The following is a 12,810-nucleotide window of genomic DNA, read 5'->3' on the forward strand; positions in this document are numbered from 1 at the left end:
CCTTGAAAGCACTTTGCTTGTGTCAGTAGCTCAGCTTTATCTCTGGGGAACACTCTCAATGCCGGGAGTGATGCTCAAATAAGGAAATGTGCGTCATGCAGCAGGTGGATGCGACTCCCCTCGTTTAGAACAGCGGAGCAGAAGACAGAGACTGAGAAAGCAATGTTACTGATCTGCACGCTGGTATTTGACAGGTTTTTTTTTTCTTCCCGAAAACAAGTAATTTTTAAAAATATTTTTACAAAACAAATATTCATAAAAAAAACACTATTTTTTACTAGTGCTGAATAATGTATTTGTATTTGTAATCGCCCCTAATGATTACCTTTAGGCTAAAGGAAAGAGGAAATAACCCACACTAATTGTAAAAAGCAGCGATAAAAGCATATGACATGAATAGAACAGTCTTCACAGTTATAGGCCCATTGTTAGTAACAGAAGAACACTTAGTAGCCAGACTAATGACTGAGTCTAGCTTACTCAGACTAATGACTGAGTAAGCTCATGTCACCTGTGTCACTTTAACTCAAACTGACAAACTGTTCCTATGAAACTATGTGTTTTCTTTACACTTGCAGGTGAATTTCCAATCAGAAAAGTGACAGAAAACTGAAGCAACAATGAATGCCACAAACACATCAAACTCAACTCAGTGTGTTGATATTGGTGCAAGTGCCATTAGTGACCTCCTGATGGCTATTTACATCCTGGCTTTTATCCTTGGTTTGATCTTCAATGTGCTGATGCTGGGTCCCATTTTTCGAGAAGTGCAGAGGCAAAATGTTATGGGCATCTTCCTGCTAAACCTGTCCCTCTCAGACATGCTTTACCTCTTCACCATACCTCTTTGGATCAATTATTACCGACAGGACCATCACTGGAAACTAGGTGTTACGAGTTGCGGTTTTGCCGGCTTCTTCTACTACTCCAACATGTACATCAGCATCTACCTGCTCTGCTGTATCTCTGTGCACCGCTGTCTGTTGGTCATGTACCCCCACCGCTCCAAAGCCCATCGTACATCATATTACACCTGGACACAGTGCGCCATTGTTCATGTTGTAGTGGTGGTGCTGCACATCGTGTGGCTGATCTATGACAATCTCACAGACGCCCATGATGAGAAAAACGACAATGACCGTTGTTATGAGACCTATCCCATGCAGAGGCCTGTTGCCTTGTTCAACCTGCTCCGAGTGGGCTTTGGCTTCCTGCTGCCCCTGCTGGTGTTGACTGTCAGCTACTGGAAGATACTAGCCACTGTAGGCCAAAGTCCCGGCCTGAATGCCCAGGCTAAGAGGAAGGTCCGCATGCTGTCTTTTGGGGTAATTGGCATCTTCTCAATTTGTTACGCTCCATATCACATTATCCTGCTCGCACGCTCACTAGTCTTCTACCAGAGTGACAACACCCAACCTGATGGAAGTTACTGCCAGTTTGAACAGAAGATGCATTTGTTCTTCTCATGCACACTGGCACTGTCCAGTCTGAACTGTGTGATGGACCCTCTGTTGTATGTATTTGTCAGTAACGGAGTCCAAGAGGAGGTGACTCTCTGCTGGAGGAGGAATACAAGGACACAGACAGAGGACCATGCTCTATCTACATATAGCAGAGGACAGCCTAATAGCAATAAAATATGAAAAGTAAGCTGTATACGTGATATATGGGTAGAAAAATCCACCTGTGCACTTGTATGCATGTGTGTGTGGAGATGTACATACATATGATTATGCGTAATACTGTCGCTGTACTCATGTCTTCATCTTCAGTGTTAGCGAGTGAGTAGCTGGATTATTCATATCCCATCAACCCTTCGTATACAGACAATCAGAAACCACATTGCCTCATTTGTCTGTTTTTATCTTCCCTCATATCCTGCACATAGAAGAGGGGGTCAAATGCTTCCCAATTATTCAGTTAGGGGGAGCAAAGTTACGGTTTTGATACCTCACTTTTTGTCTTTTTAAAAATAAACTTATCATCATACAGTCCCCACAATCAGGTGATTATATTTGAGCAGCCTATATCAATGATCATTTTTCTATTTTCAGAAACTGACAAACACAAGAATAAAAAAATCTGATGTTTTCCGACCACCCCTTGAGTGGTTTCAGTCCAACCCATCGTGAGAGACAGACAACTTGTTCAGACTTCTGCAAAATACTCTGCTTTAGTTTCAGCTTTAGTCAGATTTTGGTTGGAATTATTTTTAAATATGATGACGCATCACATGTAATGATCCCTCATCTGGCTTCTCTGTGCTGTGCTTTCATTATTATGATTATTCTCTCATTTTCTCATGCAGGGTAAATGAGAGCTGCAAGTTTACTCTAAGGGGAACTAAAGTCTAGTCCTCAACTAAAATGGCCCCTTTAAGTCTTGAGGAGTAAAAATCACCTTCTGAGTTGTGCATTAAAATAGTCCTTGATTTGAGATAATGTAGGTTAAAATTATCTGCTTCTGAAGTTATGATTATTCATTCCTGTTTAATGTTACAACTACATCAGCTAGTGGTGCTAATAGCTACCACTAGAACCTGTGTGTGGGATTGGAATTAGATAGTTGTTGTGAGTCCATATTATTTGTGCTTTGTTACAATAGTTAGACTTTCAATCAATCAATCAATCAATTTTTATTTATATAGCGCCATATCACAACAGAAGTCATCTCAAGGCACTTTTCACATAGAGCAGGTCAAGACCGTACTCTTTAATATACAGAGACCCAACAATTCCCCCATGAGCAAGCACTTGGCGACAGAGGTAAGGAAAAACTCCCCTTTAACGGGTAGAAACCTCAAGCAGACCCCGGCTCTTGGTGGGCGGCCATCTGCTTTGACTGGTTGGGTTGAGAGAGAGAAAGAGAGAGGGAAAGGGGGAGGAGGGGCAGAAGAAAAACAATCACAACAACAACAATAAGCACAAGCAGCAATAGCCAGGGAAGGATGCCATCAGGACTGTGAAGGACCGCGAAGGTTCGGCCCGGGACTCAGGTTTTCCTGTGAGATGAGAAAGCACCAAAAACTCCGGGGAAGAAGCAAAGTTAGTGACATGCATTGATGTTACATGAATGCATACAGATGGAGAGGAGGAGGAGGAGGAGAGAGGAGCTCAGTGCATCATGGGAAGTCCCCCAGCAGTCTAGGCCTATAGCAGCATAACTAAGGGCTGATCCAAGGCGAGCCTGGTCGGCCCTAACTATAAGCTTTATCAAAAAGGAAAGTTTTAAGCCTACTCTTAAACATAGAGAGGGTGTCTGCACCCCGGACTGAATCCGGTAGATGGTTCCATAGAAGAGGAGCCTGATAGCTGAAGGCTCTGCCTCCCATTCTACTTTTAAAGACTGTAGGGACCACCAGTAAGCCTGCATACTGGGAGCGCGGTGTTCTAGTGGGATAATACGATATTATGAGCTCTTCAAGATATGATGGTGCCTGACCATTAAGGGCATTGTAAGTTAGGAGAAGGATTTTAAATTCTATTCTGGATTTTACAGGAAGCCAATGTAGCGAAGCTAAAATGGGAGAAATGTGATCTCTTTTTCTAGTTTTAGTCAGTACACGTGCAGCTGCATTCTGGACCAGCTGGAGAGTCTTTAGAGACTTGTTAGGGCAGCCTGATAGATGAAGATGCCTTGTGAGTATTGAGAACAGCAATAGCATCAAAATTGCACAAAAACATGCTTTTCTCCAATGCAAATATTAAAACTGTTATTTCACTCACCTTGTTACATCCTTGTACTTATTTATTTGTTCTTGGGTGATGTCATGATCCTGTCACAGTCTGGCTTTATGTCCCTTGGTTGTCATTCCCCACCAGTTCACCAGTTGCCCTCTGACTTTTTCCCTGTTTGTTTAGACTGGACTAAGTGGGAGAAGGACAGATATGTTGCAGATTATATTAAAGGACCACTTGAGATATTATTGCATGTTGCATTGAACCTTTGTCCAGACATTTTACTGCCTACTGCTTGATTTGAAGAGCGTACAGGACTGAAGTGAAATCTGAAATACTTTTGCCTTCACCCGGGACCTGTACTACGAAGCAAGTTCAACATACATGGGATATCTTTTTATTATAACCCTTTTTGTTACTAACCCTGATAACCGCAATAACGCTAAACAGTCACATGATGGTGGTTATCAACTTGGTAAGTCAACCCTGGTTTTCCCAATCTAGCCCTGAGCACGTTCACATAAAAGGGGCGGTGTTTGCAGCATATGACCACTCGCAAACATGGACAAGTCTACTGGCAGCAGAGCAGCATACTTCACAAAGGAAGAACAAACTATAATATTAAACAAATATGAAGAATTAAAATACATCATCCAGGCAAAGAGCAACACAGTTGTAGCTACCAAATGCAGGAAGAACAGCTGATAAAAAATCGCCGACTGCATGAATGTGCAAGTTAGTAGGCTTATAATATCACTGCACCATCATTAGGGCACCAGTAGATCTGACTATAATTACATTTGTTTATTCCATTACATCAATGTGTTGCTTAGATGTAGTCTCATGGCGTGTATGCAATTTTTCTTTAAGCTGCAACCCTGGTGGTGTAAAACTGATGTGGGAGCAAATAAAAAATAAATATAAAAACATAATTAAAATCAGTAAGTAGTGTTACTTTCTTATCTCATAAGCACAACAAGTAGGTGTGTAAATCAGTCTCTGTTTTAGGATATTGGTATACAAAAGCACGATGACATGGCTTTGACATTACTTGCAGCCAACAGGATAAAAAGACAGGAGGGGGCCCTCCTACACAGGAGTACACTCCTGCTGAGGAGCTGGTTCTCTCCAATAATGACGGATGGAAGGAGTGGAAGGGGGTGTTTCTTCAGACCCTGGTGGAAGTGTCAGCTGTTCCCAACAGGCCACATTTGTACAGGGTATGTGTCAATGAGTCAATGTGAAACTACTGGGTTGCTAATGAAAGACAATTATACAATATACTAATTATTGTGGGAGTAAGTAACTTGTATTTACTTTCTCTACAGTTGATGGGGAGACATTGGTGTTATTGGAGCAGACAATGTGAGGTCTCTCTATAAGAGGACTTTAGAGCTTGATATTGACTACAAAAAATATATGATCAAAAAAGTGATACTCGAGGTGGAGAAACTAGAGTACGAAAAGAAAGCGATTCAGTAAAGGAATTTATTTCCAGGCATGGGAAACAAACTCAAATGTATTTTTCCTTTTCTCTTTTTCTCGGAACGAGAGAACAAAAGATTAACCTAATTAAAGAAGAATGAATAAAGACTAAATGAAAACACAAAAAAGGCCTGTTTGTGTGTGTTTATGCAAAAAATTGCTGTGTGATGGCCTCTCTCACAGCCCTGCCTGTATGGTGGACTATTATGATGGGGTCCACTACATCAGAGGGTTGTAGGCTGACAGGAGGGATCCTCTCCTTCTGTATGGTGGCTATATGGTGGAGTACAACACAGGCTGAGATGATCCTGCAAGCCTGGTCTGGTGCCACCCTGAGCCCATGTAGGCAAGTGAAGCTGGCCTTCAGTATCCCAAGTGTCATCTCAATCCTGACCCTGGTCTTGGTAAGGGCCGTGTTCAATTTTGTGGCCCTGCATCAGAGTAAGGCAGGAGTACCCCCTGTCACCTAGCAGCACTCCACTGAACTGAAGATAAAAAGGAATACTGCCATGATCAGTATCATAAAATGCAGTTTAAAGAACATAACCAAAAATAATATTCAATGTACAGTTGCCATACCCTGCTCAAACCTGTGGCACAGTGCAGACTCCCTGAAGATGCGGGAGTCATGGACTGACCCAGGTCACATTGCCTCCACACTGGTGACCATGCAGTGATGGTCACAAGTCATCTGCAAAAGCATTTGAGGTTAAAAAACTTCCAACAGATAACAGCATAAAAGTAGCATCCATGTGCATTTGAAAGGACAACATAGTGGAGAGAAAGGTAGTCCAACTGTGACAGTCCAACTGTGGTATGTGAGTATTTCCATATGTGCTAAAGGGAATGATGTTTCGTTATCCAGGCTGCTGCATTTTCTGCAAACCCTTAGTGTCCTTATTGGAACACATTTAGCTACTTTTCACTACCTGTAAAGCTAAGTTTGTAGTCTGTGTTAGCGTTATCACTGCTACTAGCTGCCGTTTCTTACTGGAATATGTGTCATATTTTTTTTGTTTAAATATTGCTTTGTGGGATTGACGTTCAGGTGGGTGTCTGAGGGCAGTGTTAGAACAGTAATTGAATGGCAAAGACAGCACAGAAGACTGGTGGTAGTTACAGAAGAAAAAAAACTTGCGGGAAGGAGAGAAAAACAAGCACGGGACGGAATAACAAGGTTTCACTTCCGGAAAGTTTCTTAACTGGTTAATTAGGCCTAATCTAATTGATATGTCAACATTATTATCTGTCTTTTGGAGGCTGTAGTGGCTCGGTTTTAAAGGTGAAGTGAAGATGCTGATATCACATAAAACTGCACAGACTGGAATCCGTACCAACCATGTTATGATAGTGTGGCCCGGGAAGAGGTTTGTTGAATGACAACGCCACCTAGGACTCTTATAAGTACGTTTTAACGGGGTGAACAGTAGAAATTACCGAAGACTGAAGTTGAATAATTTATTCACAAATTACTCAGTCAATATGGATGCACAATGTAAGGTTATTTAAACTACTAATCTAAAATCAAGGCCTTGTATAAAATGATAAAAAAAAAAAATACAAAAGATAAAAAGTCTAATAAACATAGGGTGAAGGAATTAAGTCTCTTTTGATACAGAGCTTGCCAGTTTGTTGCTGCGTCCAATTATCCGACCACTCCGCCGACAAGCCACCCTCTCCAGTCCAATAGCTCTGTAGATGTGCATCCCTTTCCGCTGCTGCTCCACACTCATGCACCGCTGCTGCTGCCTGAAAAGTAGAGAGAAGAAACTGCCAGTGGGGAACCAACACCTGTCCTTACTCCAGTCCTCGCCCACCCGTTTCACTGTACTTGCACCTTATCTGGACAGCTTGGCCCAGCTGTGGCCAAGTGAAAATCACAAATTACACACACACTAGAATTCAACACAATACGCAATGGACCAGTGAATTTCACCTGAAAAGGTGACGTAACAATAGGGAGCAAAGCAAGCACTTGGTCTCCAGGACTAAAAATACGGCACTCAGCTTGACGTTCATACAAGTGCTTCATTTTACCCTGAGCTGACACCAGCTTCTCCTTAGCCAGCTCCACAGCTGTTTTGTTTAACGCCCCCTGACTCTGAGCATGATAAGCCAAGCTTTGATTGTGCTGGACACCTGAGTTGCTTCAATACCTGTGCAAACATATGAGAAGAAAAGTTTGACCCCTGGTCCGACTGAATGACTTTTGGAATGCCAAATATGGATATAAACTGGGAGAGAGCTCGCACTACAGAACTCGTAGTTTTTTATTGTGCGCAGAGGATACGCGACAGGATAGCAAGTTCTCTGGCACATAACAGTGAAAAGATCATTTGCACCGGACTTTGAGCGAGGCAGTGGACCATCGCAGTCAACTATCAAATTCAAATGGCTGGCTGACTGCAGGTATGGGACACAGTGGCACAGGTTTTAGTGTCTGGTTAGGTTTGTCAGTCAGCTGGCATGTATGGCAGGTCTTAATAACTGCTGCGATATCTCTCTTCATACAAGGCAAAAAAAAATGTCTCAATGTAAGAGTTTGTCACAATCTAATAAAAAAGTTCCTTGAAATGGGTTGAGGGTCTAATAAAATTTGAATATGTATTACCTTATATTTCCAGAAAAGGTGATAGAATCATTGAGTGGAAAAGTTCATTCTTGAATTTGAGAATAGTAGTTTGATAAAAAAAAAAAAAAAAAGAAAGAAATGTCAACTTACTGACTTTTGCCTGAGCTTTCAACTGCATCTCTTTATAGATCTCATATGTTGTCAGGCTGATAAAATCATATGTGGAAATTTGTTATTTTCAGTGAGTGTAAAGAAATGAATGTACTACTTTATCTAAAGCAATTGTATATTTTTAACAGATGATGAGAGGTTTTGTTAAAATTTTTAGCATGGTCGGTTTGTGCTGAGGTCCACTGACCTAATAAAGGCCCTTATAAACATATTAGTACAAAATTGTTTGTGTGTGTGTGTCCTTTATAACACCAGCAGGTGGAGCTCCAAACTAATCTGTTGGTGTAAAGAGCTTTCGGTTTAATAAAATCTGGCAGCCTTTCCAGAGTCGGGGTGAACCCTGCTTCCCCTATAGGTAACAAATAAATGAATGAAAAATTTGATGGATGGATAATATAGAGGGCTTAGGTTGGCTGAAGGCTATGAGACAGCAGGACAGGCTGGTAAGATGTCTGATGTTTCTCAAGAACAATCTGAGGGTTCTTCAGATGATGAAAGAATTTGAAAAGAAAGAAAAAAAATAAAACAGTTTCACAGTGTTTATTTTTTCTGCCTTTCTGCTCAGATTTGTGGTTTTTCTTGTGATGAACTGGATAGTTTTACCTCTTCGGGCCCCTAAAAATCCTTCAAATTGAATAATCCAATGAGAAAAATCCCCCTTTGGACAAACTGATCACAGCTCTTGTACTGAGGGGTCACAAGTAGACAACGCTTCATTTCACGGGGCCATGAGCCAAAAAAGTTGGGAAATACAGATATAAAAATCATTAATGCTCTCCCTCCTTTAGTGTACCAAGACTTTTAGGAGGACACATCTCTTTTACACACTGTGTGACCTGTCATCTATTGCACCAGCTAGGCATGTGTTCACCAATATTTTAGAGAAATCTACATTAAATTTACAGAGAATCTTGTTAATCTGAAGCTCAAACTGTGTCTGAAGGCACATCACAGACAATGTTTTCATTCTCTGTGGCCTAAATCAATTTCTTCTCCCCAGTTTATGTCAGCCTGAGTTAATAATGAACAATAGAGGAGAAAAAAGGGGGCAAACTTGACCAGTTTAACATCGCCAGATATAAACAAAATACATACTGCAACTATAGACATAAATCTGCTCAACTAGAGGCAAAAACTAGTGACTAATATGAAAGATAAAGTCATTTTCAGCACATTGTGATCCCCATTTTTTTATCCTGTTGCAAGTACTGCACTCCTTTGGAAGATTCTGGATTTTACCTGTTAAAATAATGTTACCTTTGAACTGCTACAGAAGCTGCATAATGAGGATTTTGTCTCCTCTTCCAGCAGAGGGCAGCATCAGCTCAGTTAGCAACTCCTGACTATTGGTCTCCGTGCTGCTTTGCCACAGTATGGCTAGTTGTAAGACAATACCAACCAATCTTTTTCCCAGCTGGGATGCTCTTCTGTGCACAGCAGTGCAGCATTCAGTTGCATAATCTGACGAATTAGAGAGGAACAAGGATCCTGCTAGCAGCTGGTGATGAAGATGGGTAATCCAAGAGTAAATAAAAGTTACTAAAAAGGGATAGAAAATGATGGATGTCTAGATAAATTACAGTAAAGGGGGAACAAGGTCTTCAATAAAATGCTCTGTTCAGTGTCAGTGAGATGTTTTTGGCCAATAAAAACACACAAACAACTCATTTTAAAGCAAGATTCTACATTGTGGTTATTCTAACAGAACTCACTTTATTTTCTATATTATGTAGTAATTTGTTATCATCTGATGGAAACTTCGAGAATGGAAATGGGTGTGTGTGTGTGTGTGTGTGTGTGTGTCACCTATGACTCACCACTAGACCTCATTATATGTTGCACATAAATCACAGACTTCAGTGTAGTGCATCTAAAACATATAAGGTGACTAATCCTGTCTGTGTGTGTATCAGGTCTGCAGGTAAAACGTCTGACAACTTTCTGACTCACAGCTTGAATTTTTTTTTTAATTAAAGCAACTATGTGTAATATTTAGGAACACTCTGCCTATTTAGATCAGACATCTTAAATCTCTTCTTAAAACACTCTTACAGGAAAGTTTATGAATATTTGTTGCTCTTGCCATTTAATATTTTTATTTAACTTAATTTTATCTCCTGGTGTTTTATGATATCTGTGTTTGTTTTAATTTGCTTCTTTCCTCCTGTAAAGCACTTTGTAAATATAATTAAAAATATTTTATATAAATTAAGTTTATTACTATAAGTTTATTGTTATAGAATATGACATTTTGGACATTGGTACCCCTCCCTCCAACTTATCCAAAACTGAGATAAATGGGCTGGAAAGCAACATAAACTGCAATAAGTGTTTCATTCTATAACCAAAATCTTCAGACTTCAGATTAAGCTGAAAGATATTATAGTTACAAAAAATACACAAATAATAGCTTTATACCTCAACATGACTTCCCCATATTTTAATTTTTAATCTTTTTAATAAAGAGAGTTTAATGTACAGAATGCCAGATACTAACCAGTTACATCTTATTAAATGTAAAGATTTAATGCTTTTCTGTGTAACATTTTGACTGTTGGACAAATGAAACAAGAAAAGAATTTGGGTTCTGGGACACTGTTAAAAGCATTTTTCACTTTTTTTTTTGATATTTTGTAGTTTAAAAAATGCAATTAATCTATAATGAAAATAACCCTTCCTTGCAGCGCCAGTCTCATTGTGAAGGAATTTTGTGATTATCAAATAGACTTCTTTGTTTCTCACTCTTTTAATTTACCTTCAAATTGTAACATCAATTGATGTGTGTTTTTTATTTCTTGTTTGTATGTATATATAGATTTGATCTCTTTTTTTTTTGGTTATTTGATAGCTATTTTTGATCGTTTTTTAAAGTCAAACTTTTGTAATAACAGTGGGTGCATATATGGAAATCCTTGAGTTGGTACTCACATTATCCTTTCTGTAAAGCCTTACTTGAGATACTGTATTTTGGAGCTAGTCGTACTGTATTTTTGTTTATGTGGAGCATTTTCTGATTTGTGTGCAGCTGGTCTGTGCTGTATCCTAATAAATGAAATATTATTGCTCTTGAGAACAGCTTCACACATGCCTAGACTAAGTGTACAGTGTATTGATCAGAGGGAATTAAACGTGATTGATCAACCAGCAGGCGCCTGTGACTGTGTCTTTATTGGATTTTTTTAAAATTCAGCCAGACATGAGCTCAGCCCGACTGGCCCACCATGTTACATACATACATATACATACACCCCGCCCTCCCCTCCCATCCCATCCTTTTACTGGCAGGTTACCATGGAAACAGGCTCAGTTATCCACCTCCTCCACAGTCGTTCCTCACTTCCTGATTGTCTTTGGATCCCTGCATCCATCCATCCCCCCTCTCTCCATCAGCATCCGAGTTCCTCCCTCCTCCCCGCCCCCACAGCCCTCTCATACACACACGCACACACACACACGCGCGCGTTTATACAATATTTTACAGACCCTGACACAGAACAGAGATGTACATGGGTGATTTTACTGACTAATATAACAAATATGTCTATACATGAACAATCACATTTTCATCATAATTTGTTCCTAAATTATTCAACCCAATCACGTTCATCCTTTCCTTGCAGCAATGGTCATGAACATTTTGAGGCCATAGAGATTACTGATGCTGCATTACACAGACTGAATGAACAGCAAATTGAGACTCACATTTAAAGGAACAATCTGTCATTATGTAGACAACAATGAAAATCTTTACTGCCTCACGTTTTTGCTTGAACATCGATATTTAAAAATATTTCCAGATCAATGTCCAATATGTTCTTGCATTGCACGTTGTTCCAGAAACACTGAAAATCGTTATACTCTTTCATGTGCATGAATCTTTACTTCATTAAAGGTATAGTTGCATGTATTTTAACCTCTATAGAGGTTTTTACAGTACAGACATGAACATTTGGATGAAGCCTCAGAGCATTTCAAGTCACAAATTTCTTCTATAATAAACTGGGTCAATTATGTAGCCAGATACTGCTGACTAAACACACACAGCTTCAGTGTACATCTGCAAATGGCTGATACAGCGGGGGAAGTAGGTTAGTACTGATTTACATTTGTTCAAAACAATGTGTACCACAGGAAGCGTTTGTTTAGCTATTTGTAACCCTTTAAATTAGTTTAAATTACTGTTAGATCATTTTAGTTGGCTACTGTATTTGCTGAGAATAACTGTCAACAGAATATTTTCTGACACAATCTTTAAAGTCTAATATTTTCTTGTTTTAGCTTCTCAAATGTAGGGATTTGCTGCTTTTTTTGGTTTTATATTATTATAATCTTTTGGACTGTTTGGACAAAACAAACAATTTGAAGACATTACCTTAAGATGCCAGAATTTCAACCTTTTCAACCCAACTATCTATATATTTGACATTTTCTAGATCAAAGGATTGATTGAAAAGAGCAAGTTGCAAGTTTTAGTCAGTAAACCTTAAAATAACCCATAACTGACAGTAAAGTGTCTCAAGTCACCTTCTCAGCAACATGTTTCTAATGAGTTATCAAATACCATCAATGCTATGTTTGGGGTCATGAAACATTTTCTACACAGGGGGACATTATCATCGGTCAGGTATTTTAAGAAGAAATGTAAATCCACCTAAAATATGTTCTTGTTCTTTCACGCTGGTAAATGTGCTTTGGGCTCTGCTACACCCAGCAGGGGGTTCAGCTGCAACTGGATCTCTGGCATCAATAATACAGTGATAAATTAGTCAGGCTGACCCCCTGTCTGCTCCTCTTAACCTCTGTGAAGTAAAGAAACATGTGACACTAAACTGTACACTGCTGTCTAATCCACAGGTGCACTTCAACCAGTCTGCCTCTGAAAAGATAGATTCAGTTTTTACAGAA

General features: G+C 39.7%; 1 protein-coding gene across 1 annotated transcript; it reads left to right on the top strand.

The window, feature by feature from the left end:
• The first annotated feature begins 445 nt into the window (after positions 1-445).
• LOC122965509 (G-protein coupled receptor 4-like) lies at positions 446-1,891 on the top strand. Its single transcript, XM_044329634.1, has one exon. It carries the CDS (start codon positions 621-623, stop codon positions 1,641-1,643), a length of 1,023 nt encoding a protein of 340 aa, XP_044185569.1. The 5' UTR covers positions 446-620; the 3' UTR covers positions 1,644-1,891.
• The last annotated feature ends 10,919 nt before the right edge of the window (positions 1,892-12,810 follow it).

The sequence above is a fragment of the Thunnus albacares genome, chromosome 16 (genome assembly GCF_914725855.1).
Source record: "Thunnus albacares chromosome 16, fThuAlb1.1, whole genome shotgun sequence".
NCBI lineage: Eukaryota > Metazoa > Chordata > Actinopteri > Scombriformes > Scombridae > Thunnus > Thunnus albacares.

What these genes read in the sequence shown, in the direction of transcription:
- LOC122965509 (XM_044329634.1), top strand. Translation starts at nt 621, where the DNA reads ATGAATGCCACAAACACATCAAACTCAACTCAGTGTGTTGATATTGGT.